The following is a 27,748-nucleotide window of genomic DNA, read 5'->3' as shown; positions in this document are numbered from 1 at the left end:
TTGCCCTGAACTGCAATAAAACTCGGTAAATATGATTCTCCCGCTCCCCCTGGTGTTGTATCCTAGGTACTAGGTACTTGTATGTTGGAAGCTCTTTTGCATACAATATAGGGTAAGGTGGGGGCAAAACCCCAGTGGTCCCATACCGGGTCCTGGGGACCTAATCTCTTTTTTTTTTTTTCGCCAACACAAAATCTTTGGAAGCTGAAATCAAATTAGTCCATCTTGAAAAAAGTAACATAAGAAAAGAGGGCTTTTTAACTATTTTCAGCCATTATACTTGTTGGTACACCTCGCTAAATTTTGTGACAGTGACTTAACTTGGACTTGAACCGCCAGTCTAGATCCCAAGAGGTTAGTCACAGTCAAATCTCAAAAGAAATAACTTTTTTAATAGCAAGGGGTTTAATTAGATGGACAACTTGGAATATAGGTATGCTCAAATCTCAGCTTAACTTAGAAACACTTGACCCACCTCCCGGAAATTATCCATAAGCTTTTGGATAAGTCTGTACGAGGTATTGGCTGGAGTACTAAAGCTGTTGTAAGTATAGACTATAAGCTTTTGGATAAGTCTGTACAAGGTATTGGCTGGGGTACTAAAGCTCTTCTAGGTAGACTAAGCTTTTGGATAAGTCTGTACGAGGTATTGGCTGGAGTACTAAAGCTGTTGTAAGTATAGACTATAAGCTTTTGGATAAGTCTGTACGAGGTATTGGCTGGAGTACTAAAGCTGTTCTAAGTATATTAAGCTTTTGGATAAGTCTGTACGAGGTTTTGGCTGGTGTACTAAAGCTGTTGTAAGTATAGACTATAAGCTTTTGGATAAGTCTGTACGAGGTATTGGCTGGAGTACTAAAGCTCTTCTAGGTAGACTAAGCTTTTGTAAGTCAATTTCTAGTCTTTAAATTAATTGATACTTTTTCTCTAAATGGGTGGTTTAATGAAGGGTACCTACTTAACTTTTAAAAGAATGTAAGAGCAGAACGAAACAGGGTGTACAAAAAAGAGGAAGAGGAGGAGGATGAGGAGAAGAAGAAAGTAATGGAGAAAAAAGAACGCCGAGTCTATTTAAATAGGAAGAAACAGTTTAAGGAAAGGATGTGTTGTGCGACACCCTGTATTACCTAAGTTCCCGTTGAAAGAACACCCTGAATAGTAAACTTGTTCGAGACATATACCGGGGGAGGAAAAAATAATAATTTTATGCACGATTCCTCGTAAAAACTAATGCGGGGGCAATAAAGAAATTATCTTTTGCTCCTTGAGCACAAAAACAAGAAGAAGGAGGAGAAAAAAATGAAAATTGGGGGAGGAGAGACATTAAAAGGAAAAGAGGGGAGGTGAAGAAGAAGAAGAAGGGGAAGGAGAAAATAAAAGGGAAAGAGGGTAGGAAGAGGAGGAGAATAAGAAAATAGCGAAAAAGGAGGAAGAAAATTCGAGAAAGGGGATAAAAGAAGAGAAAACGAGAGAACGAGATAAATCGATGGGAATTAAAAATTGATGAGGGGGGGGGGAAGGATGAGGGATTAGAAGAAATGATCTTGATCCTTGATGGAGAGGAGAGAAAAAGGGAAAAAAGATATTGCAGGAAAAGGAGGAGGAGGAGTAGTAGAAGAAGGAGGAGGAGGAGGGGGGAGAGGACGAAGGAGGAGAAAATGAAGGAGGCGTATTTATTGGACGGAGTTTGGAGGAAGATTGATGAGACAAAGGCCTGTCAAAACTGTGTTTTGTGACGAGGAGGTTAGAAACTTTCTGGAAAAGGACGTTGAACAAGGAGGAGGAGATGAAGGAGATTAAGAAAGAATAAGAGGAGAGAGGAGAGAAAAAAAAGGGGATGGGTAACAGTATAAAAAGGAAAAAAAAGAGGAGGAGGAAGAAGAAGAAGAAGAAGAAAAGAATAGGAGGGAGAGGAAGGGAACATGGTCTTGGGGAGGCTTGTCAAAGGAATTGATGGCAAAAAATTTAAGCACAAAAAAGAGAAAGGGCTGTGAAAGAGGAGAACAGTGCAAGAGAGGAAAAAAAGAGGAAGAGGAGGAAGAAGTAGGTAGGAATTGGAGGAAGGTGAAGAACCTCGTGATAAAGGGGAGATCAAATAATTAAGGGGAGTGAGGGAAATAGAGGAAAAAATGCAACTAGCCGAATTACTTTTTTTTTGCTAAAAATACAATATTGGTAAGAAACAAGGGGGAGAGAGAGAGAGAAGAGAAATTAAAAGAGACGACTAGAGTGATCTAAATATAGAAAGACGAAGAAGAGATGTGAAGAAAAACTGTAACTGCTATGGTCTTCTTCTTCCTCCTCCTTCTCCTGCTCCTTTTCCTCCTCTTCCTTCTTCTCCTCCTCCTTCTCCTGCTCCTTTTCCTCCTCCTCCTCCTTCCTCCTTCTCCTGCTCCTTTTCCTCCTCCTTCTTCTCCTCCTTCTCCTGCTCCTCTTCCTCCCCCCTTTCTTCTCCCTCTTACTCCTCCTCCTACTGCACCACAGTGTTTTTTTCCACACCAACTTGAAAAGTGAATGACCTTTTATTATTGTTATCACACAGACTTCTAGTTTGAATCCAAATTTGTTCTCCTCTTCTTTCTCTTTCTTTTTCTTCCAACTTCCTCCATCATCTTCTTTTTTTTCTTCTCCCTCCTTCTTCGTCTCCTTCTCCCTCTCCTTCATCTTTTCCTCCATCTCCTTTCTTCTCCCTCCTCCTCTTTTTCTTCTTTTTGAAAATTAAACTTCCCCGACTTTTTTTATGACGAAAAAAATGTCGGTCTCATTTTTGATACGAATATTCGACGGAAGGAAAGACAATGACAGAGAGTGAAATGTAAATGTTCTTTCTTCTTTCATTGTTCTACGAAAGAGAGAGAAAGAAATAGAGATCTCTCTAGTTGCCCTTTTAAATCTAAGAGAGAGAGAGAGACAGAGAGAGAGAGAGAGAGAGAGAGAGAGAGACAGAGAGAGAGAGAGACAGAGAGAGAGAGAGAGAGAGAGGAAAAAGGAAAGAGAGAGAGAGAGAGAGAGAGAAAGAGAGAGAGAGAGAGAGAGAGAGAGAGAGAGAGAGAGAGAGATCGCTGAAAAGTATGGCCGACATAACACATCTTCTCAGTCAATAAAATATATTGACTGATTCCAAAAACCTCTAAATCTCCCTGCATACCATATACGAAACCTCTCTGTACAGACACAAAACCTCTATAACACTCCGTCATCATTGCGTAATTGACCTTTTGAAGTTAATTCCATCATTTCTCGAAAATACGCCGAGAATAGACCATGCAGTAAGTTATAGATTTATACATAGGTATGTATAGATGGACGGATATTAGATATGTAGATACATTCTGCATATGTTAGGGTAAAGTTCAGATGGGTTTGGACTTATCATGTGGAATAACAATGTAGATGTAAATATACAGGGTGTTCATATCAAAGTTTAAAAGCCCTAAAGGCTTCATTTTCAAGGTATGTATGTGTGTATTTGAAACATTCTGAGGTGTTTTCATTAGTGGAATTTTTGGTTTGAATAGGTCCAATTTATACATAGGTATGTATAGATGGACGGATATTAGATATGTAGATACATTCTGCATATGTTAGGGTAAAGTTCAGATGGGTTTGGACTTATCATGTGGAATAACAATGTAGATGTAAATATACAGGGTGTTCATATCAAAGTTTAAAAGCCCTAAAGGCTTCATTTTCAAGGTATGTATGTGTGTATTTGAAACATTCTGAGGTGTTTTCATTAGTGGAATTTTTGGTTTGAATAGGTCCAAAGACAAAAATAGTCGTAATTTTTTCGGGGTTCAACCTCACTGTGTGACTAATTGACTGAGACTGCTAATTTTGAAAAATTTAATTCAGGATCCTCTCCCAATGGTACATTCGTAAGGAAAACAGTAACGCCCTAAAATGAGTCCACCCTGTCTGTATAGGTACTTAAGGTGGTACCTATACAAACCCAATTACCTCTCATCCTCCCCCCTCCCTCCTATCAGCCTCCCCCTCTCTTTCCTATTCTTGATGTAGACAAGGCTCTTCTCATGCATATTAAATGTCGTTTACTTTATCTCCCTCTCTTTCTCCTTTTCTCACTCTCTCTCTCTCTCTCTGCCTCTTTATCTCACTCTATCTTAATAGGTCCAAAGACAAAAATAGTCGTAATTTTTTCGGGGTTCAACCTCACTGTGTGACTAATTGACTGAGACTGCTAATTTTGAAAATTTTTAATTCAGGATCCTCTCCCAATGGTACATTCGTAAGGAAAACAGTAAACACCCTAAAATGTACCACCCTGTCTGTATAGGTACTTAAGGTAGTACCTATACAGACCCAATTACCTCTCATCCTCCCCCCTCCCTCCTATCAGCCTCCCCCTCTCTTTCCTATTCTTGTAGACAAGGCTCTTCTCATGCATATTAAATGTCGTTTATTTTATCTCCCTCTCTTTCTCCTTTTCTCACTCTCTCTCTCTCTCTCTCTCTCTCTCTCTCTCTCTCTCTCTGCCTCTTTATCTCACTCTATCTTCTCTAAAACCGGTCTTAAATGATCGCGACTGAAGTGTTATCTAAAACTTTCTCGCTTTGAGTTCATAGGTCGTCGCGACAAATTTCGAGATCAGAGCTCATTTGTATGAGAAAGTGTGAAAAAAAAATTCCCCAAAAACCAGTTTTTTTGGTTTTTTGGCTTTATGGTTTTCTGGACAAAATTCGCACCACCATTTTCGTGTTCCTGGTAAAAAGACCTTTAATTTGATATATAGGTCGACCATGTTTGGATAAGTCCTTCTATGGGCACAGACAGACAGACGACACCGAAACGAATACAATAGTCCGTCCATTATACCTTTTTATTACTATTGTAATAAAAAAGGAAGGACGGACTAAAAATACATATAACGCAATATATCTCCAACACATATTACATATAAGGCGATATCCCTTATTATCTTTTCCCCCAGCATGGAAAAATGGGGAGGCAAAGTCTCCGCCCCCCTTTGTGGGAAACCTCGACCCCTTTCACATCATACGCACACAAAAACGGACGGCTTATATTCGGCCTTCAGTTGTGGGAAATTTTCAAGTTAGCCACATCAATATCAATCCAAAGGATGGACTGGGAAGAGACAAAAGGAGGGAGAGAAAGAAGTGGGAAGAGATAGGGATGAGGTCAAGGGAGGGAGAGATAAGGGGAGAGAAATAAAGGGCGGAAGAAGAAAGAAGTGGAAAGAAATAAAAGGAGGGAGGGAAAGAAGTGGGAAGAGATAGGAGGGATGAGGTCAAGGGAGGGAGAGATAAGGGGAGAGAAATAAAGGGCGGAAGAAGAAAGAAGTGGAAAGAAATAAAAGGAGGGAGGGAAAGAAGTGGGAAGAGAGAAGAGGGATGAGGTCAAGAAAGGGAGAGATAAAGGGAGGGAGAGAAAGAAGAGAGAAGAAATAAAGGGAGGGGGAGAAAGAGGTGGAAAGAGATGGAAAGGAGGAAAAAGAGAGAAGTGGGAAGAGATAAAGGGAGGGAGAGAAAGAGATGAGAAGAGAGGATGAATGAATTAAAAGAAGAGGGGAAGAAGAAAGAAGTGGAAAGAGATAAAAATAGATTGATAAGGGGAGAAAAAGAGGAGGGAATTAAAATTGATGAGGGGGAAGGATGAGGGATTAAAAGGAATGATCCTTGATGAAGAGGAGAGAAAAAGGGAAAAAAGATTTGAAGGAAGAGGAGGAGGAGGAGGAGGAGGAGAAGAAGAAGGAGGAGGGGGGAGAGGACGAAGGAAAAGGAGGAGGTGGAGAAGGAAGAGGTGGAGGAGGAGAAAATGAAGGAGGCGTATTTATTGGACGGAGTTTGGAGGAAGATTGATGAGACAAAGCCCTGTCAAAACTGTGTTTTGTGACGAGGAGGTTAGAAACTTTTTGGAAAAGGACGTTGAACAAGGAGGAGGAGATGAAGGAGATTAAGAAAGAATAAGAGGAGAGAGGAGAGAAAAAAAGGGGGATGGGTAACAGTATAAAAAGGAAAAAAAAGAGGAGGAGGAAGAAGAAAAAGAATAATAGGAGGGAGAGGAAGGGAACATGGTCTTGGGGAGGCTTGTCAAAGGAATTGATGGCAAAAATTTTAAGCACCAAAAAAAAAAGAAAGGGCTGTGAAAGAGGAGAACAGTGTAAGAAAGGAAAAAAAGAGGAAGAGGAGGAAGAAGTAGGTAGGAATTGGAGGAAGGTGAAGAACCTCGTGATAAAGGAGAAGATCAAATATTAAGGGGAGTGAGGGAAATAGAGGCAAAAATGCAACTAGCCGAATTACTTTTTTTTTTTGCTAAAAATACAATATTGGTAAGAAAACAAGGGGGAGAGAGAGAAGAGAAATTAAAACAGACGACGAGAGTGATCTAAATATAGAAAGACGAAGAAGAGATGTGAAGAAAAATAACAAGCTGGGCCTGTTCCCTACGTCGTCAGGGATGTCTGTCAGTTGAGGAGTTGAAGCAGTCCATGCAATGTCTTATCCGGATAACTCAAACTCACCATTTCCGGAAAGAGATTGAAGCGCTTAAGTCGGATAGATAGTTGACGGATCTTGATGCTTGTTGGTAGTTGAAGGGATGAAGGTTCCGTACTTTGGAAGGCATAGTTTGTTGAATAGTGGCAACCAATTGACGCAGAGTTCTGTCTATAAGTCTGTCCCTTTCCCAGGGCTCTCTGAAATTAGGAAAAGAGAAAAACATCAGTTAGGTACTTGTTTTACACTAGGCTATCAATTTGAAATTTCGAGTGTATGGCCGCCATACACGCCCTACATGGACGCTACGCCACTGCTTTCAAACCAAGATTCCCAGCAGAGTCGAAGGTTTTTCAATTATGTAGATAAAAAAATGTCGTTGAGCCAGGTTCCGAGGGCCTCCAACTTTTAAGGCCAAAGTGTTGAAGAACTCAAAAAGAGCTCGCCTTCCTCATTACTTTTTTGAATAGAGGAAAGAATTTCAACTTACCTAATAGCGGACACAATAATTAAGGAAGGTAACATTATGTATTATGTTTGATGTAACATTATGTATTATGTTATTACACCTATAAAATACACGAGACCTTGTTTAGACTGCTGGGGTAAAGGTTAGTCTCATTCGAGCAGGATAAACAAGGTAGGTATATTCTATTCTATTACAGATAAACGGTACCCACTTACCTAATAGGGGACACGTTGCTGATAAACGGTACCCACTTACCTGATAGGGGACACATCGCTGATAAACGGTACCCACTTACTTAATAGGGGACATGTTGCTGATAAACGGTACCCACTTACCTAATAGGGGACACGTTGCTGATAAACGGTACCCACTTACCTAATAGGGGACACGTTGCTGATAAACGGTACCCACTTACTTAATAGGGGACACATCGCTGATAAACGGTACCCACTTACCTAATAGGGGACACGTTGCTGATAAACGGTACCCACTTACTTAATAGGGGACACATCGCTGATAAACGGTACCCACTTACCTAACAGGGGACACATTGCTGATAAACGGTACCCACTTACTTTATAGGGGACACATCGCTGATAAACGGTACCCACTTACCTAATAGGGGACGGACACATTGCACGGACACATTGCTGATAAACGGTACCCACTTACCTAATAGGGGACACGTTGCTGATAAAGGGTACGCAGGTCTGCACCGGGGTCTTGGCGTTGAACTCAATCTTGACAGATCCCCGGGGATAATAGTCGTGAAACAGGGGTTCCTGATGGGGATCCAGACGTCCTATGGACCAAATGATGTTGTTCACCCCTTCTGTTCGGAATTCGATGTCCCCTTGGTCGTCTGAAAGGAAATTTAAAAAGTAAAAAATTCAAATAAATTGGACTTAATTTTTTTTATAATATGTAGGTAAATATAGGTAATGTGGCAGTGTGATTGTAAAGTCTTTGTTGAGATATCTGTGGAGAACGTTGGTTCTGAAAGGAAAACAAAACGTAGGTTAGGAGATTCAGATGTGCCAAGAGAGTATAGGTATAACTACTTTGGCTGGTAAACAACTAGTTTAAGAGGCTCCGGAGCCGGACACTGGTTAGGTGGTTAGCTTACGAGGGAGCACGAGCGCCTTGTAAGCGCTAGGTCGCGGGATCTATTTCCACTCGGGGCAGAATTTATTCTAAACAAAAAGGTTCGTTCTCAGAACGGCTGGCTTTCTCTTATCCTATCCTCTTCCTTTCTTCGATTTCAGGACGAGAGAAAACGTAACAACCTCCGTTGTCTGAGAACGAACATTATCCGTTCAGTTTCAAATCCGCCCCGGGCGGGAATCTAACCCGCGACCTAGCGCTTACAAGACAGACGCGCTACCAACTAAGCTGCTCGGTATACTTACTTCCCATGTTCGTCTGTGACCAGAAACCCCTGTGGGCCGGGCCTGGGGCTGGTCCCCGCCCAAAAGAACGTGTCCACGCCTAGCCCATCGTAATTGAACTGGCTCAATAGTAGAGTGTACTCATTGACGGCGTACACTTCACCACCTACTTGATGATGATAGGAGTTGATCTTCCCAATTGGTTTGCCGCGGTACGGCTCGCCTGCCCATAGCAGGGGAATACCTGAGGAATAACGTAGGTAGGTATGTTAGAAAAGCAATTGAACTGGCTCAATAGTAGAGTGTACTCATTGACGGCGTACACTTCACCACCTACTTGATGATGATAGGAGTTGATCTTCCCAATGGGTTTGCCGCGGTAAGGCTCGCCCGCCCATAGTAGGGGGATACCTGAGGAAAAACGTAGGTAGGTATGTTAGAAAAGCCATAAAACTTCGGGAAGAAAAGAAAGTATCTAGTCTGGTTTGGATGGAGGAATGAACGGGGCGAACATCTCTGCATTTCAAAGGAAAGTATCTAGTCTGGTTTGGATGGAGGAATGAACGGGGCGAACATCTCTGCATTTCTGCCTTCTAAAAGGAACATCTCTGCATTTCTGCCTTCTAAAAGGAACATCTCTGCATTTTTTAGAAAAGCCATAAAACTTTGGGAAGAAAAGAAAGTATCTAGTCTGGTTTGGATGGAGGAATGAACGGGGCGAACATCTCTGCATTTTTGCCTTCTAAAAGGAACATCTCTGCAAAGAGCCACTTGGGTCGAAAAATGAAGTCCCAAGATCTAACAGATACACCTGTCAAGTCTACCTGAAAGTGCGTGTGCTCATGCTCATAAGGTAGACCTAACAGGCGGACCTGATAAGGTGTACATGTCAGGTCTACCTGATAGTGAGTGGCTGGCCTAAGAAAGCAGCTGTTTATTCTAGCCAGTCTAGTGAGTATCTATGGTAGGTAGCGCGCCTCCGCGCCTGCATTGTAAGCGGAGTGGCTGGCCTAAGAAAGCAGCTGTTTATTCTAGCCAGTCTAGTGAGTATCTATGGTAGGTAGCGCGCCTCCGCGCCTGCATTGTTAGCGCTAGGTTGCAGATTCCCCATCACGGGCGAACTTTATCCTACACAGAGGAACGAAGCGAGGAACTGAGAAAAGCGAACTATGTATTTTATTTATTTATTTTTTTTTTTCTAAAGTTTAGCCCTGAATAGCGGACTACTCATCGTATAGGACCAAATTTCCTGTCGTAATACCTACGTGACAATGATTCATAAAATGGTATTCTTAAAACAGTGTAACCTAAAGATTATTAATGATTCATAAAGTAGGTATTCTTTAACCTTAAGATTATTCACCTGAACAAAGCAAGGTTCTTTGTCCTCTGAGGTTGAGTTTTGTATAACCTGGTAGATTCTATACAAAGAAAATCATTGACCGAACGATAGTGAGGTCTATATTTTACCTCGATATTGTATTGTTTTGTGTAAAGCTCATAGTAAAAGAGATCAATGTGATTTCTCAATTTCTTCAGCCTTAAGATACCACAAAGCAATAATGTAGGTAGGTAGGTACCTTAATACATATTATGATAAGGGATTTAAAAATTATAATAAGGTAGGTACCTATATTAAAACAAGCTGGGTCCGTCCCTCCGGGAATTTTTTAGCCCGTAGTTTATTCGATCGTGATTAGAGAAAATCAGCACCTATGTACCTACCTAATTTGTTTAATATTCAGTTTATTATCATTCTTGATTTGATTTTTTGATTTTACTTTCATGTAAAGATTTAAAATCAAGACTAGAACCCGTTCTCCCTTTATTCCCAATATAATGTTTAAGTCACCCACCATTTTCGTGATCCTGGTAAAAAGACCTTTAATTTGATATATAGGTCGAACAAGTTTGGATAAGTCCTTCTATGGCTACGGGATATTCAGTTTATTATCATTCTTGATTTGATTTTTCGATTTTACTTTCATGTAATGATTTAAAATCAAGACTAGAGCCCGTTCTCCCTTCATTACCAATATAATGTTTAAGTCACCCACCATTTTCGTGATCCTCGTAAAAAGACCTTTAATTTGATATATAGAGGTTTGGATATGTCCTTCTATGGGAACAGAGTGACAGACAGACCCTTATACCTTTTTATTACTATTGTAATAATAAAGGAAGGACGGACTGAAAAGACAGACAGACGACACCGAAGCGAATACAATAGTCCGTCCCTTATACCTTTTTATTACTATTGTAATAATAAATGAAAGACGGACTAAAGAGAGAGAGAGAGAAAAGATACAGAAAGTAAGTAAGGACGAAAGAGAAAAATACAAAGAGAGCAGAGGAGGAAAGGGAGATATCTTAAGAATATGAAAGAGAAAGAAAGAGAGAGAGAAGAGAAGGAGAGGGAGAGAGAGAGAGAGAGAGAGACGAATGGAAAGAGAAAGAGAGTAAGAATATTGAAAAAGAGAAAGGGAGAGAGAGAGAGAGAGAGAGAGAGAGACGAATAGAAAGAGAGTAAGAATATTTTCTAGTCAACACAAAAGAAAGAAGGAAGTCACTTAAAATTGTTTTTGGATTCTTGTCAAAGAAAACTTTTTGTCCTTGGTTCTCGTTCTCTCTCTCTTTTTCCCTCCCCCCCCCCTCTCTCTCTCTCTCTCTCTCTCTCTCTCTCTCTATGTTGCTTCTTCTTTTTCTTCTCTATACTTAGTTACCATTGCCACTCGTTTATTGTCTCCTTCCACTTATTTCTTTTCCCCTCTCTCCCCATCTCTGTCTCATTCCCTCCCCTTTTCTCCTTCCCGCCTTCCGTTCCTTTCGTCTTCTCTCTCTTCCTCCTATCGTATCCTACTCTCTCCTTTTTTTCTTCCTTCCTCCCCTCCATTTCTTTCTTTTTCTCTCTCTCTCTCTTCCTTCATTATTGTCTCCCCCTCCTCCTGTCTCCCTTTCTTTCTCTTCCTCCCCCTCCCAACTCCCTCTCTTCCTCTCCCATTTATCTCTTGTCCCTCTCCCTTTTCCTCTTTCCTCCTTCTTTCTCTTTTTCTTCTTCTCATTCCCTCTTTATCATTACTCTTTATCTCTTTTCGGCCCCCCCCCCCTCTCTCTCCTCTCTCTCTCTCTCTCTCTCTCTCTCTCTCTCTCTCTCTCTCTCTCTCTCTCTCTCTCTGTTTTCCTCCCCTTCTCTCTAACTCTCTCCTTTTCTCTCTACCTCCTCCCTTCCTCTCTCAGTGTGTCTCTCTCTCTCCCTACTCCATCTCTCTCTCTCTCCCTACTCCTCCCTTCCTTTCTCTCTCTCTCTCTTCTTCCTTAATTTGCACCACCATTTTCGTGTTCCTGGTAAAAAGACCTTTAATTTGATATATAGGCCGACCAGGTTTGGATAAGTCCTTCTATGGGCACAGACAGACAGACGACACCGAAGCGAATACAATAGTCCGTCCATTATACCTTTTTATTACTATTGTAATAATAAAGGAAGGACGGACTAAAAATACATATAACGCAATATATCTCCAATACATATTACATATAAGGCGATATCCCTTATTATCTTTTCCCCCAGCACGGAAGAATGGGGAGGCAAAGTCTCCGCCCCCCCTTTGTGGGAAACCTCGACCCCTTTTCACATCATACGCAGAAAAAGGGACGGCTTATTCGGCCTTCAGTTGTGGGAAATTTTCAAGTTAGCCTCATCAATATCAATCCAAAGGATGGGCTGGGAAGAAACAAAGGGAGGGAGAGAAAGAAGTGGGAAGAGATAGGAGGGATGAGGTCAAGGGAGGGAGAGATAAGGGGAGAGAAATAAAGGGCGGAAGAAGTGGAAAGAAATAAAACGAGGGAGACAAAGAAGTGGGAAGAGGTCAAGAGAGGGAAAGATAAAGGGAGGGAGAGAAAGAAGTGGGAAGAGATAGGAGGGATGAGGTCAAGGGAGGGAGAGATAAGGGGAGAGAAATAAAGGGCGGAAGAAGAAAGAAGTGGAAAGAAATAAAAGGAGGGAGGGAAAGAAGTGGGAAGAGAGAAGAGGGATGAGGTCAAGGGCGGAAGAAGAAAGAAGTGGAAAAGAAATAAAAGGAGGGAGGGAAAGAAGTGGGAAGAGATAGGAGGGATGAGGTCAAGGGAGGGAGAGATAAGGGGAGAGAAATAAAGGGCGGAAGAAGAAAGAAGTGGAAAGAAATAAAAGGAGGGAGGGAAAGAAGTGGGAAGAGAGAAGAGGGATGAGGTCAAGAAAGGGAGAGATAAAGGGAGGGAGAGAAAGAGGTGAGAAGAAATAAAGGGAGGGAGAGAAAGAGATGAGAACAGAGGATGAATGAATTAAAAGAAGGGAGGAAGAAGTGGAGAAGTGGGAAGAGATAAAAATAGATCATTTCATATCTTTTGATCTTTTTCTGTCTCTCTCTTTCATCATGACATAAACATGAGACCCCATGTACTTCAGCTCTCTCTATCTCTCTTTCTATGACATCTTTGTTTTGTTTTTATGTGTTTTTTTTTTAATTCTCTCTGTCCTTCCCATTGTTTCTTTCTCTCTCACTCTCGTCCCCTCCGTCCCATGTTCATTCTCCCTCTCTTCCCCTCCCTTCTCCTGATATCCCATGTCCTTTCTCCTTTTTCTCCCCTCCTCTACTTTCTCCCTAAACATTCTGAAAAAAAAAAATCCCTTCAGCTATTGAAATACTCAAAGTCAGAGAGAAGTCGCACAGCCTTGGATGAGAAAAGACAGAGGACATGATGTTACATGGAGAACTGTCCATGGGAGGAAGGGTGAGGGACAAAAATATTGTAAAAAAGTCCCTTCCAGGTGGAACATGAAAAAATCCCTTTCAGCTATTGAAATACTCAAAGCAGATATATTTCAGAGTATGAAAAGACAGGACATGAAGTATCCATGGGAGAAAAATTCTAAACATGGTACATGAAAAATCCCTATAGCACCGATAAGTTACACGAGAAGAAGTCCACATCAGAAAGAAAAGTGAACCTTGATCTTTTTCGCCATGAGCTCTTCTTGTCCTTTGGGGTACATTCATGTTCTTGTCGTCCATTCATTCTTTTGTCGTCCAACTCAAAAGTGAATAATTTGAATTTGAAACCTTTACAAGTGAAGAGGATAAAGAGAGAAAACTGAAATACATATTTTATATTAGAATATTATCCCGTTGGTCTCAAAACTCAATGTTCAAATGAATGTTGACTTTTGACTCTCGAGCATGCGCAAGAATTTGACATACGTCCTTGAAGAACATGATTTCTTAGAAGCTTAACCCAACTTTTAGGGCTGTTTGCTCTAAGCTGTTTGTCAGAAAATTTCTGCCCCCGCCGAGATTCGAACCCAGCACCTCCAGGTTAAGAGTCAGTGTTCTTGACCACTCAGCCACAGAGGCGGGCTCTTAAAAGATTAACACACATCTTCTTTTAGGACTGTTCGCCCCTACGCCTAAGACCTAAGCCTCGGAGTGGGCTTTTTGTAAGGAGTTAAGCTGAAAGCACTGTAGAGTGTAGTAAAGAAGTCTGAGCTACGACCATTTCCTTTTATTTCGCAGTGGAAAGGGCATTCCATACAGTGGGAAGGGGAGAATGAAAAAGATTTCTCTTCGAGATAAAACCGCCCCCGCCAATCCGCTCCGCCACGTCTTACCGCTCCAATCTGCTGCCCCAATGCCCCATTTCGACCGAAAATGTCCCCCGCCCGCTTCGCCCAAACCCGAAGTTCCTGTCATGAATGGGAATTCCTCGGTGCTACCGCCGCGCCCCCCTGCGGAGGCGAAGGGAACCATAAATATAAAACTTGGGAAACTTAGACTTATGGTGGTGTATGTGTGTGTAGAAATAGAAGAAAACGTATATTTCTCAATTTAAACTTTACAATTTTAATAATAAAAACACGGGGTGGATTGCGTCAGGGTGAGCTGAAGGCAGGGATGTTCTCAGGGGGTTTAGCTGGCCCAATCTGCCCCGGGCCCGGAATCTGCCTCAAGGGGGTACCGGACACAACAGGTCCGATTAAATTTACCCAAAACTACCTAGTATTCTTGTTTGTAAAAAAATTGTTGGGGAGTCCATTCGTAAATTCGTCCAAGCTTAACCCGACTTTCAGGGCCCCTACAGTGAAGCCCCAGAGTGGGCTTTTTGTGTACGGAGTAGGGCTGAAAAAAGCTGAAGGAGCCCCATTGTTGGAATCAGCCCCCGGGGCACGGTTAGGCTTTGACCCTGGCTCAGGGCTGAGCGTTAAATTATACGAAGAAGAAGAAAAAGAAGAAGAATAAAAAAAAAACAAGATCGCCCGCTGAGAGCAATTTCGTTCGCCTGGAAAATGAAAGGCCGTTGTTTTACTTTCCTCCGGTGAACTTGTCCTTGGTGGGAGTTGCCGTCTCTCTCTCTCTCTGCCGTCTGGGTGGCGTGCGGAGTCTTGCTGTGATCATCAGAAGTCGAGATATTGCACAAGGTGGCAACGCTGCTTCATTTTTTTAAGCAGGCCTCGGCAGTCGGCTTGACCGGCTTGGTGGTGTTGTTGATGTTGTAGCGGTGTAGCTGCAATCGGTGCAGTGCAGGGGGTTGATGACCTCTAGCCAAGATTACTTGGCTCAACCCTAACCTCAGTCAACCATCATGAGGACCTAGTGCTTTTCCTTTGAAGCATGATAAAGTGGCCTATGTAGCCTAATAAGAGCTTTACTTTTCTTCCCATGATTTTTTCTTCAAAGATGTTGTGAAGGAAGGCAATACTGAAACCGACCCTGAGAAAACACTTAAAATGTGTTAACTCCGCGCGCCGGCTGGCGGCTTACAAGCCTAGGACGATACCCACAACCCACCGAATCAAAAGGAGCCTGCCTCTCTTCCCCTCTCACTTCTATAGTTTACTGAAATTAATTCGAGGCTCTAGACTGGAAGAAATTGCTCGTAACCCAGATTTCAGAGGAAGATATTTCAAGCTGAGAGATATTCTAAGATATTTCTAAGATGTGAATAGGATGAGAATCTTTGCCAGCTTTCTCTCTCTCTCTCTTTCTTTCTTTCATTATTTCTCTCTTTCTCTCTCTCTCTCCCTTCCCCCCTTTACTCCGCTCTCTCTTTTTCCTTTAATCTGCTCTCTTTCTCTCTCTCTCTCCCTTCCCCCCTTTACTCCGCTCTCTCTTTTTCCTTTAATCTGCTCTCTCTCTGTAGTAATCTTGGTGTTGTTGGTATTGTTGATGTTGTTGTAGCGGTGTAGCTGCAATCGGTGCAGTGCAGGGGGTTGATGACCTCTAGCCAAGATTACTTGGCCTAACCCTAACCGCAGTCAACCATCATGAGGACCTGTGCTTTTCCTTTGAAGCATGATAAACCCTTTGTAACATGCAGCTAGCCAGGCTGGTTAGGTTTTGGCTGATCCCTATTTATAGTCCCACAGCAAGACACTGATCTGCTCCCTGTTTAAGGTCCCCCAGCCAGACCTTCTCCGACGTGGGTGTAAAGAACTGAAACCATCATCAATTCCTAAAGGCAAAGCCTTGTTGAGACAACCCTCTATCGGATGCCCTTCTTTTCAGCTGCGAATACGATACACAGTCCATTGTCTCGCATATGTCCTTGAAGTATGATTGTCTAGGACGTCCTCGAGAATCTCGAGATCTCCTTCCCACGATGTTTCCTTTAAAGATGTTATTAAGTGGCCTATGTAGCCTAATATGAGCTTTACTTTTCTTCCCATGATTTTTCCTTCAAAGATGTTGTGAAGGAAAGCGATACTGAAACCGACCCTGAGAAAACACTTGAAATGTGTTAACTCCGCGCGCCGGCTGACGGCTTACAAGCCTAGGACGATACCCACAACCCACCGAATCAAAAAGAGCCTGTTTCTTCGTGGGTTTAAAGAACTGAAACCATCCCTGAGAAAACACTTGAAATGTGTGTGAACGCCGGGCGGGATACAGATTAAATTTATAGCGCTCTGACAGCCCGAAACACACTCAGTCGACACAAGTGAACATTCCCAGCAAGCTTCAATATGAAAACTTTTGAATTGGAATAACAGCTACATTTATACTTTCCTCAATTTGAATTTAACCCTAGTACATACTACATACGTATGAAGTACGACGTTTCGAAGATATAGCTGCGAGCGAACGACGTTCTCAAACTGGGGGTAGTCCCCCTCGGAATGGGTGGAAAGGCGCATTTCTCAAGCTGTGTCCAAATCCAAACGTAGTCGACGGCCGTCGATCGACGCGACAATATAGATTCACCTCGTCGATCGACGGGGCCGTCGACTATGTGTGGACGCAGCTTTAGAACAGATTGGATTGATTCACTTATTTTGATTTTGATCAAAAGGCGTTGAATATTAAGCTCTCTACACATCGTTGACGCCGTCGATCGACGAGTTACGAGGAGATCCTGTGTTGTCGAGGCACTGTAAGGTTTCAGTCGACGCGACGTCAATCGACCATCGATTGACGGCGTAATCTTTATCTAGATTTCAGTGGATGTCGATCGACTTCGGTTGACTCAAGTGAAGAAAACAACTGGTTTGGGAACCAATGTCTATATCGACTATGTTTTATAGTTATGTTGGATATAAGGGACTATGTTGTATTGTATACATCCCTTTTGATCCCTTTCCGTCTGTTTTTGAAATAAGTGTTCGGGAAGAGTAATTGCTGTCCCTGGCTGCCCCTCCGTGCCCTTTTTGGGGTTTTTGACTCGAAATTTAAATGTGGACAGAGACAAAGTTGGTCAAAACCATCAACGAAATGCCGCGGGTGAAGAAAGAAAGTAAAATTTTCGTACGAAAAGGAGAGAGGAGGGAAGGATAGACAAGAAACTGAGGAAGAGAGGACAAGGCGCTGAGGGAGAGAACGGAAAATTTCCCGAGTTGAAGAGGAAATAGTGTATAAACAAGGTCAGCACCAGCACAAAGGTTAAGGGTCACTACAAAGATAAGAGGAAATAGACCTTGAGGGTTAAACGAGGGAAAGTATAACGCTTGAGTGCGGACCCGTTTTTAAGAATATTCCCAGCAACATGAAGATTACCAACGGAAATGGGTAAATTAACACTTTTGGTAAATGACGGTTCTATATGCATAACGACCGAATAGGGGTCGGGGTTTTACGGGAAATGGGGTTTTTGCATCCCGAAATGTCGCCCCTCGACTGATGACTAACAAACCCTATTGCTTTGTTGATTGTGGTTGGATATAGGAGTTTTCTGATGCCTGTGATGGAGTAGGCAGTAGCTTGATCATGTCATCTCTAGATTCCTTCCAGTTTTGGGAGTCCTCATTTATCGAGAAGAATCCGTGCCCTGAATTCATGCGAAAGTGGTTCCAGGACATTGTAGAATTTGTTTAAATGTCGTCCAAGGGAGGGTTGATAGTTGACGGATCTTGATGCTTGTTGGTAGTTGAAGGGATGAAGGTTCCGTACTTTGGAAGGCATAGTTTGTTGTACCATAGTTGACGGATCTTGATGCTTGTTGGTAGTTGAAGGGATGAAGGTTCCGTACTTTGGAAGGCATAGTTTGTTGTACTCTCTTTGGAGGCCACAGATAGAAGGTTGAGAAGATTTGAGTTGAACAGAAAACTGAAAGGGCCGCGAAGTGTCTATAAGTTGGACCGGACCATCATTGGCAGCTTCAGTAGCTTAAGACCCACTAAGAATAATATATGTTTAGAGTTGACAGGGTTAAAAAAGATGGGGAATATTGAATTTAGGTGGTGACGGAGGCTGGGTGGGGGAAGGAGGTGAAGAAGAGGGCTTGTTCGGCTGATATGAACTGGGAGTCTGGACGCCACAGATAGAAGGTTGAGAAGATTTGAGTTGAACAGAAAACTGAAAGGGCCGCGAAGTGTCTATAAGTTGGACCGGACCATTATTGGCAGCTTCAGTAGCTTAAGACCCACTAAGAATAATATATGTTGAGAGTTGAGAGGGTTAAAAAAGATGGGGAATATTGAATTTAGGTGGTGACGGAGGCTGGGTGGGGGAAGGAGGTGAAGAAGAAGGCTTGTTCGGCTGATTTGAACTGGGAGTGTGTTTGGAAGGCGAAGGTTTATTGTAAGGGTAATCCTTAGAAGGCTTGTTAGAGGGACTTGGAGGACGCTCCTTTTCAGGGCGTTTAGATTTTGGCTTGTTTGGGTTATCTTGCTTGGGGTTGTGTTTAGGATTCTTCTTAGGGGGACTTGGTGAGCGGTCTTTTTTAGGGCGTTTTGAGGGTGGCTTGTTAGGGTAATCTGGACTACGGGAATGCTTAGGAGGCTTGAAGGCATCAAGAGTGGGGGGCTTTGTAGGGGACTTTCTTGGAGAACCTGGAGTAGGAGACTCTTTGGGTGGCTTCTGAGGAGTATTCTTTGTTGGTGAAGGTGGAGCCTTAATAAATGGAGGTAGTTGAGAACCGTAGGTTGGTGTGGTAGGAGGGGCTTCGCTTGATGGAGGTGGTTGAGAACCGTAAGATGGCGTGGTAGGAGGGGCTTCGCTTGATGGAGGTGGTTGAGAACCGTAAGGTGGTGTGTTAGGAGGGGCTTTAGGAGTAGTATTAGGCGTTTTAGGTGTGGTAGGCGGGGTTTCACTTGATGGAGGTGGTTGAGAACCGTAAGGTGGTGTGTTAGGAGGGGCTTTAGGAGTAGTATTAGGCGTTTTAGGTGTGGTAGGCGGGGTTTCACTTGATGGAGGTGGTTGAGAGTAATCCATTTCAGTAGAGATACCTACTCTACTACAATTACAATAAACCTATGTAGGGTATGAATTTGTCGTGTGGGAAGGAATGTAACGCTCCCAAAATTTTATTGAGAGAGTGAGCAAAAACTTCGGAATTTTGCAATATTCCCATTCCCACTATGATGCAATTATGCCGAAGGCCATGCATACTGGGGGGATTGGGGGTCAACGGAAAAAACCCTCACAAATTTTCAGCAGGGCTTGCAAACAAGTCTGCTACCCGTCCCAGAAAAATAACCCCCGGTCCGGAAGATATTTTTGCTGACTCGTGGAAATATTTAAAAATGGACTTGGAGTGTCCCTGAAGTATTTGAAACTGGTGGTGTGGCGTGAGATTTTCTAAAGGGGAAGCTGTAAACCCATAGACAGTATGCCGATCTACTGGTGTTATAAGGCGGCATTTCTTGATCCCTTGTGTGCCGCATCCATTTTTGTTGAGGACTATTGTACTGATGGTCTTAGTGCTTGGCCACAACGGCGACACCATAGATATAGACCAGTGACTCTCGTAGAGACCATCGACCATCACAGAAAAAAATACTCAGCTCAATTTCTTGATTTTCTGCCAGGGTTGGTATTATGGACTCAAGACTCCGTTAAGGACGCGTCTATTCATTAGGATGGTTTGTTTTCTCTTGAGTCAGGACTCGGGACTAGGCGAGGGTCGATGGTCGGTTCTCCGTTGTGGAAGCCTACTTGAAATCCAGGTTGAATCAGCAAAAAATCATCGTGGAAATATTTAAAAATGGACTTGGAGTGTCCCTGAAGTATTTGAAACTGGTGGTGTGGCGTGAGATTTTCTAAAGGGGAAGCTGCAAACCCATAGACAGTATGCCGATCTACTGGTGTTATGAGGACGTTTCTATTCATTAGCATGGTTTGTTTATTTTCTCTTAGGTCGGTACATAGGCGAGGGTCGATGGTCGGTTCTCCGTTGTGGAAGCCTACTTGAAATCCAGGTTGAATCAGCAAAAAATCGCTTCTTATTTTCAGCAAGTGGTGAACAGCAGGGTGAGGAAACCGTAGAGAGAATTGAAAACGATGCTTCCCCAGTTTCCCTTTAGGATTCGCCACTGGTTGAAACTGCTGAGAAGTGAGAAGGTTTAGAATAGTCTGGAGGAGGAAGGTGCACTGGTTTAATTCACTTTGGAGAGTTTTCCCTTTTACCCCTCCCGAATTCTTTCCCTCCGGGTCGTCCGTTCACTTGACTAAGTTTCATCAAGGAGGGGAGGGGAACCCTAGGAGATTTAATTCACTTTGGGGAGTTTTCCCCCTCCCGAATTCTTTCCCTCCGGGTCGTCCGTTCACTTGACTAAGTTTCATCAAGGAGGGGAACCCTAGGAGGGGAGAAGTTTCTTCAAGAACCGGAGGAGGGGAAGAGGGAGGGGAGGAGAGTGAGGAGTAGGGGATAGGGAGGGGATTATTTAGTATATTGTTATTATGTTATTAAATCCTGAGGACTTTGGGCCAGTGGTAAACCCCAAACCTTATGCCCCGTTAACCCTGTCCTATTCAACTGACCTTCTTTTAACCCCGGCCCTTCACCAGGGCTGCTTTATGCCCTGTGTTAACCCCCTATCCTATTCACCTTGCCTTTCTGTTTCAACCCTGGTCCTGCATTATGCCCCTTTAATCCAGTCTTTGCCTTCTTGTTTTAAACCCGGCCCCAGTATCTTGTCCCTGTACAAGTATCAAACCCTTTTCCGATCCTTGTAAAGCTCAAAATAGCTTTAGTAAGGAGACTTAGTAAGGTAGAAACCAGAAACACACAACCATCACGTTACGTCACGTGAGCTCATGGGGACTCAGAAAGATGTTGTTCAAAGTTTCCCCATAATATTGTAGGTAATCTTGTTCAGGGCAACCACACTACTATCACTTCTCGTGAGCTCTTTTGGGGCTGTTTTCCACATGTTACCTTGAGGCCTACTTCATGTTGGTCCTTGTTGCCTCAATCTAATTCCACCTTTGTACAAAACAAAAATCTTTTCTCCCTTCTTCCCCCTCAGAACGCACACACACAATACAAAAAGACATCGTTCGTTGCCTCTCTTTTCCGAAACTCCCGAGTTCTTTGGTGAGGAGTAGGGGATAGGGAGGGGATTATTTAGTATATTGTTATTATGTTATTAAATCCTGAGGACTTTGGGCCAGTGGTAAACCCCGAACCTTATGCCCCGTTAACCCTGTCCTATTCAACTGACCTTCTTTTAACCCCGGCCCTTCAGTAGGGCTGCTTTATGCCCTGTGTTAACCCCCTATCCTATTCACCTTGCCTTTCTGTTTCAACCCCGGTCCTGCCTTATGCCCATTTAATCCAGTCTTTGCCTTCTTGTTTTAAACCCGGCCCCAGTATCTTGTCCCTGTACAAGTATCAAACCCTTTGCCGATCCTTGTAAAGCTCAAAATAGCTTTAGTAAGGAGACTTAGTAAGGTAGAAACCTAGAAACACACAACCATCACGTTACGTCACGTGAGCTCATGGGGACTCAGAAAGATGTTGCTCAAAGTTTTCCCATAATATTGTAGGTAATCTTGTTCAGGGCAGCCACACTACTATCACTTCTCGTGAGCTCTTTTGGGGCTATTTTCCACATGTTACCTTGAGGCCTACTTCATGTTGGTCCTTGTTGCCTCAATCTAATTCCACCTTTATACAAAACAAAAATCTTTTCTCCCTTCTTCCCCCTCAGAACGCACACACAATACAAAAAGACATCGTTCGTTGCCTCTCTTTTCCGAAACTCCCGAGTTCTTTGACAGTCGCTTTGAATATTTTGAAGCTGAGAGAGCTCACTGACGAAAGTTTGTTTTCACATCTCTCTTTTACATCTCGACGAAAAAAAAGTTACTACTGTTGAAAGTCTTCAAAAAGTTCTTTTTCATCATGAATACATTGTTCACGGAAAGCTGATGTACACATTACGAGAAATGAGAGTTGCTTTTGCCTTCATCTCTCCCCCTCGAACGAATAATAAGGTTCCCTCCCCTCGGAGTGCGAGAGCTTTATGAAATAAATGAGGAGAATATGGCCTTAAAAGCTTCGAGCTTATAAAAGAAGAAGAGGAAGGAGAAAAGAAGAATAATATAGAGTAGCACAAGAAGAAGAAGAAGAGGGAGGAGAAGATGGAGAGGGGGCAGGAGAAGAAGAAGAAGGACGTGGAGGAGGAGGAGGAGCAGAAGAAGAAGAAGAAACATGAGGGTTTCTTTTTCCTCCCTCCTTTCTTCCACAGGTTCTCTAACCAACAGAAGCTGCTAAGATGGTTTTATTATTATTATTTTTATTTTTTGATGTCTGTGAAAAATGATCATGTCCTGTCTAAAAAAAAAAAAAAAAATCTTGTCCTCTGCTCCTCTGTCCTTCTTCTTTGGTCGGAAAATTCCATGATGACATATTCTTGCTTCTCTCTCTCTCTCTCTCTCTCTCTCCTTCTCCCTCTCTCTCTTTCTTTCTCTCCCCCCTCTCTCTCTCTCCCTCTTATTTATCAGTGTGTTATTTATTTTCTCTTTGTGTACCTTTTCTCTTTTAGTCTGAGAAATGTACTTACGTGAATCGTGCCCAGGTTCTGAAGAAGCTCCAGGAAAAAGATTTTTTTTTATATATAAAAGAAAATAGTGCTTTCCTTGTATGTGAACTTACTTAGCTTTTACATACCTTTCATATATTGCTGATTTTCAATGTAGCCAGCCTAGTTAGCTTGGAGGGTATCACGCCTGCCTTGTAGCGCTAGGTCACGGGTTCGATTCCCGCTCGGGGCGGACTTTATCCTAAACAGATAAGGATCGTTCTCGCACTGGTTTTATATCCTGTCCTTCGATTTCAGAAAATAGTGCTTTCCTTGTATGTGAACTTACTTAGCTTTTACATACCTTTCATATATTGCTGATTTTCAATGTAGCCAGCCTAGTAAGCTTGGAGGGTATCACGCCTGCCTTGTAGCGCTAGGTCACGGGTTCGATTCCCGCTCGGGGCGGACATTATCCTAAACAAATAAGGATCGTTCTCGCACTGGTTTTATATCCTGTCCGAGATGATAAGACCTCAGAGTGTAGTTACAGTTCCCTCTATCCGTCTAGGTTTGCTTTTGTCTTATGGTTGTCCCGGTATTGCATTGCGGCGCATGCACGTTTGCGCTGTGGCTACTTCGAACAATTTTGAAAACTAACTCCGACCCCTTTGCTTTCTGTTATGGCGCATGCACGTTTGCGCTGTGGCTACTTCGAACAATTTTGAAAACTAACTCCGACCCCTTTGCTTTCTGTTACAGGTAAATTTAGTAACCATCTGATCCGCCACCTAAATTGGATTGATGTCCTCTTTGAATGTGACGGTAATGGTAAGTCAAACTAAATTTGAACACCCGACCATATATTCGGATATATGTACCAATTACGTCACAACTTTTGCAAAGTGCAAAGTTATTTATGGAACACGGGTCTGGCAATAACACTCGGGGCCTCTCCTCGTCTTGAAATTTTAGCAAATTACTTAGCTCAAGTTTGTGTCACCAAAGCAAGTTTCTTAGCTGAACTGAGGGGAAATCAGGCCTATGTTCGTAAACTTTTCAATTATTCCTCAGCTCCTTCTTCCGGAAATTTGACGATATTGACTCAAGCCTATGTTCGTAAACTTTTCAATTATTCCTCAGCTCCTTCTTCCGGAAATTTGACGATATTGACTCATTTCTTGGTAATCCAATTATTCTACTTACACCTGGGGCTACCTGTATGAAATGAACACACAGTACAAAATGAAGATAGAGAGTAATGTGGAATATTTTGTGATATTTAGAGTACAATACAGTGGAAGATTTTGCGATATGAGAAAAGTATCCATAGAAACTCTCGGCATACGGGTATACCACTATACCCCTCCCCCTCTTCAGTTCTCTTTCTTGCATCATCATCATCTAGTAAGTAGTAAGAGGCAAGAGGGGAGAACAGGTCCTCTAAGGGCTGAAAAAATGTTGGCGTTGGCCAAAAATCCAAGTAATAAAAATTCAATTTTGGTTTTTGGACAAAAAATGTTTATATCACACGAATTCTATAAATATTTTAATGATAATTTGTAATTTGTAAGACTATGCACAGAAGACATCGAATAAATTCAGTATCACTCAGAAATGTATAATAATTAATAACAAAAAAAAGTTGAGATTAAAATTAATGCCTAGCTAACTCCATTTAACTTTTAATTTAACTCCATGGGATTGGCTTACGGCCGGGTTCACAATCTGGTTTAACTCTGCAACCTGGTTGGTTGATTTCCAGATTTTCAACCAATCAGATTGCTTGAAGAGTTAAACCGAGTTTTAACTTTCATTGTTTGCCAGCCTAGTAAGCTTAGTTGGTAGTGCGTCTGTAAATTAATGCCTAGCTAACTCCATTTAACTTTTAATTTAACTCCATGGGATTGGCTTACGGCCGGGTTCACAATCTGGTTTAACTCTGGAACCTGGTTGGTTGATTTCCAGATTTTCAACCAATCAGATTGCTTGAAGAGTTAAACCGAGTTTTCACTGATTGTGTTGCCTTTTAAATACCAGTCTTCAAACTAGATCGAATCTTAACTTAAAACAAAAAATGAGTAAAATCATAAGGGTAAAAAGGATTTTCCTGAAGATTTCATTTTGACAGTTTCATTCGCACAATGGCACAAAAGCTCATGGCCTCATGAATTTCATTCGTAGATTGGTATCATAAGCTTAACCCAACTTTTAGGGCTGTTTGACCTTACACCTAAGTCTCAGAGTGGGTTTTTAGTTAAATTCATTGAAATAAGCAAATGAGGATAAACAAAAACAATTATTGAATTTGAACTTTGGATTAACATTGACCCCCGGGGCATTTTCCTGAAGATTTCATTTTGACAGTTTCATTCGCACAATGGCACAAAAGCTCATGGCCTCATGAATTTCATTCGTAGATTGGTATAATAAGCTTAATCCAACTTTGAAGGCTGTTTGACCTTACACCTAAGCCTTAGAGTGGATTTTTAGTTAAACTCGCTGAATTAAGCAAATGAGGATAAACAAAACCAATTATTGAATTTGAACTTTGGATTAACATTGACCCCCGGGACCACAAAGTAAGATTAAACTTCGTGTAAGTTTTAATGTCGGTTTAAGCAATTTGATTGGGTAAAAATTTTGGATTTTTTTTTCTTTCGGATAAGGAGCTTTAAATAAATAAAAAAAAAATCAACCAATCAGATTTAATCCGAGAGTTAAATTTAAACCGAGTTTAAACTCATTTTGTGACACCCGGCCTGAGAAAGTTCAGCTTAAAGTTTAATCTCAGATTGAGCACTGAAAAAAAGAAAAAAAAAATCGCCTTAACAATTTTAACAATAATTTCATATTCACGCTAGAACACATTGGTTAAGTATCTTCTAAGTTTACAACTAAAATACTGTAGCTTTTGAACTAGAAATCACTAGAAATTCATTTTTCGTATGGCCGGAACAACAATTGAGGAGCTGAGTGCAAAAAGGGCAATAAATGAAAATCATCAAACTGAGATATTTAACTTTAAAGTTTTCAATTTTTCATCAAAATTCTTGAAAAGTATGTTTACAAAAAACGATGTAACTCATCGAAAAAAGTAAACGCTGGAAGATAGAGCACACCACGTTCTATTCAAAAAACCGTTTTACGCAAAAAGGGCAAAAAATCCATATTTCCCTTTTTGCACCCAGCTCCTCAAATTGAGTTTAAACGTGGTTTAAGTTAGACTCATTGAATTAATTAATCTTAATCTGGTGGATTTTACACTCCGAGATTGAAACATTTCAGCTCCGCTTGGTGGTAAATGAAAATCATCAAACTGAGATATTTAACTTTAAAGTTTTCAATTTTTCATCAAAATCCTTGAAAAGTATGTTTACAAAAAACGAGTTAACTCATCGAAAAAAAAAGTTATCACTGCAGTTCAAACGCTGGAAGATAGAGCGCACCACGTTCTATTCAAAAAACCGTTTTACGCAAAAAGGGCAAAAAACCCATGTTTCCCTTTTTGCACCCAGCTCCTCAAATTGAGTTTAAACGTGGTTTAAGTTAAACTCATTGAACTAATTAATCCTAATCTGGTGGATTTTATACTCCGAGATTGAAACATTTCAGCTCCGATTTGTGCTCCAGGGCAACAAAGTATTGTATAGGTACTGTATAACATACATAGAATAATTGAAGAGCTGGGTGCAAAAAGGGAAATATGGATTTTTCGCCCTTTTTGCAGAAAACAGTTTTTTGAATAGACCGTGGTGCGCTCTATATTCCAGCGTTTGAACTGCAGTGATAACTTTTTTTTCGATGAGTTACAGCGTTTTTTGTAAACATACTTTTCAAGGATTTTGATGAAAAATTGAAAACTTTAAAGTTAAATATCTCAGTTTGATGATTTTCATTTATTGCCCTTTTTGCACCCAGCTCCTCAATTGTACACTTGTTTAAAAAGGTACCTTGTTTTCAACTAATGTTTCACTTGCCTTGGAAACTACGTTTTCCGGTTCCGGAGTTCCCGAAACTACGGACACAGATAGCGACGGAAAGCTTTCCGGTTTCAGAGTTCCCGAAACTACGGAGACAGATAGCGACGGAAACTACTAAACAGATGGAAACGAGACAGTGAGAATAAAGGGACTTTTCAGTCCTATGCTGGCAGCAAAAACTAGGTATATTCTTTTCTATTCCTTAACGACTTGATACAGCTCTTGCGAGGAACAAAAATACGAGTTGCATCACAAGGCTAGCTGTTTCATCACGAAGTTCCAGTTACAAGTCGCTGTTTCTTTCTCCTACTCAGTAGTTCCATAGTGGAGGCGAGGGTAGATTCGAAACTCTCAGTACCACAATAATAGTAGTAGCCTGCTGCTGGAGTAAAGGGACTTTTCAGTCCTATGCGAGCAGTATAAATAAGCACTATTATTATTATTTTCAGTCCTATGCTGGCAGCAAAAGCTAGGTATATTCTTTTATATTCCTTAACGACTTGATACAGCTCTTGCGAGGAACAAAAATACGTGTTGCATCACAAGGCTAGCTGTTTCATCACGAAGTTCCAGTTACAAGTCGCTGTTTCTTTCTCCTACTCAGCAGTTCCATGGCAGAGGCGAGGGTGGATTCGAAACTCTCGGCGTATTTCACCTGATGAGACACCCTAGACGCCCTTTTTGCACCCAGCTCCTCAATTGTACACTTGTTTAAAAAGGTACCTTGTTTTCAACTAATGTTTCACTTGCCTTGGAAACTACATTTTCCGGTTCTGGAGTTCGCGAAACTACGGACACAGATAGCGACGGAAACTACTAACCAGATGGAAACGAGACCATGAGAATAAAGGGACTTTTCAGTCCTATGCTGGCAGTCAAAACTAGGTATATTCTTTTCTATTCCTTAACGACTTGATACAGCTCTTGCGAGGAAATATGTATATTACATACTCGTAGGTATTATGTATGTTTGTATATTACGGGCCATGATGTCAAGAGTTGACTATGTTGGGCCATTAGGAACTGCCACACCCAACAAATCGAAAATACGTTTCCATTTTGAATAGTTTTAGCCGCTGTTTCTTTCTCCTACTCAGCAGTTCCATGGTAGAGGCGAGGGTGGATTCGAAACTCTCGTTCTATTCCTTAACGACTTGATACAGCTCTTGCGAGGAACAAAAATACGTGTTGCATCACAAGGCTAGCTGTTTCATCACGAA

General features: G+C 41.8%; 1 protein-coding gene across 1 annotated transcript; it reads right to left on the bottom strand.

Moving 5' to 3' along the window:
- Positions 1 to 17,670: 17,670 nt before the first annotated feature.
- LOC103511339 (extensin) lies at positions 17,671 to 19,012 on the bottom strand. Its single transcript, XM_008476059.2, has 2 exons — positions 18,330 to 19,012; positions 17,671 to 17,905 (listed from the first exon to the last, which is right to left on the bottom strand). Exons 1-2 carry the CDS (start codon positions 19,010 to 19,012, stop codon positions 17,671 to 17,673), a joined length of 918 nt encoding a protein of 305 aa, XP_008474281.2.
- Between the last annotated feature and the right edge of the window lie 8,736 nt (positions 19,013 to 27,748).

The sequence above is a fragment of the Diaphorina citri genome, unplaced genomic scaffold, assembly GCF_000475195.1.
Source record: "Diaphorina citri unplaced genomic scaffold, Diaci psyllid genome assembly version 1.1 scaffold703, whole genome shotgun sequence".
Lineage (NCBI taxonomy): Eukaryota > Metazoa > Arthropoda > Insecta > Hemiptera > Psyllidae > Diaphorina > Diaphorina citri.
This window is presented reverse-complemented; position numbering and strand designations above follow the sequence as displayed.

What these genes read in the sequence shown, in the direction of transcription:
- LOC103511339 (XM_008476059.2), bottom strand. Translation starts at nt 19,012, where the DNA reads ATGGATTACTCTCAACCACCTCCATCAAGTGAAACCCCGCCTACCACA. An exon ending in AGTTCAAATCAGCCGAACAA is followed by an intron (nt 17,906 to 18,329) that starts GCCTTCTTCTTC and finishes CGGCCCTTTCAG; the next exon opens with TTTTCTGTTCAACTCAAATC.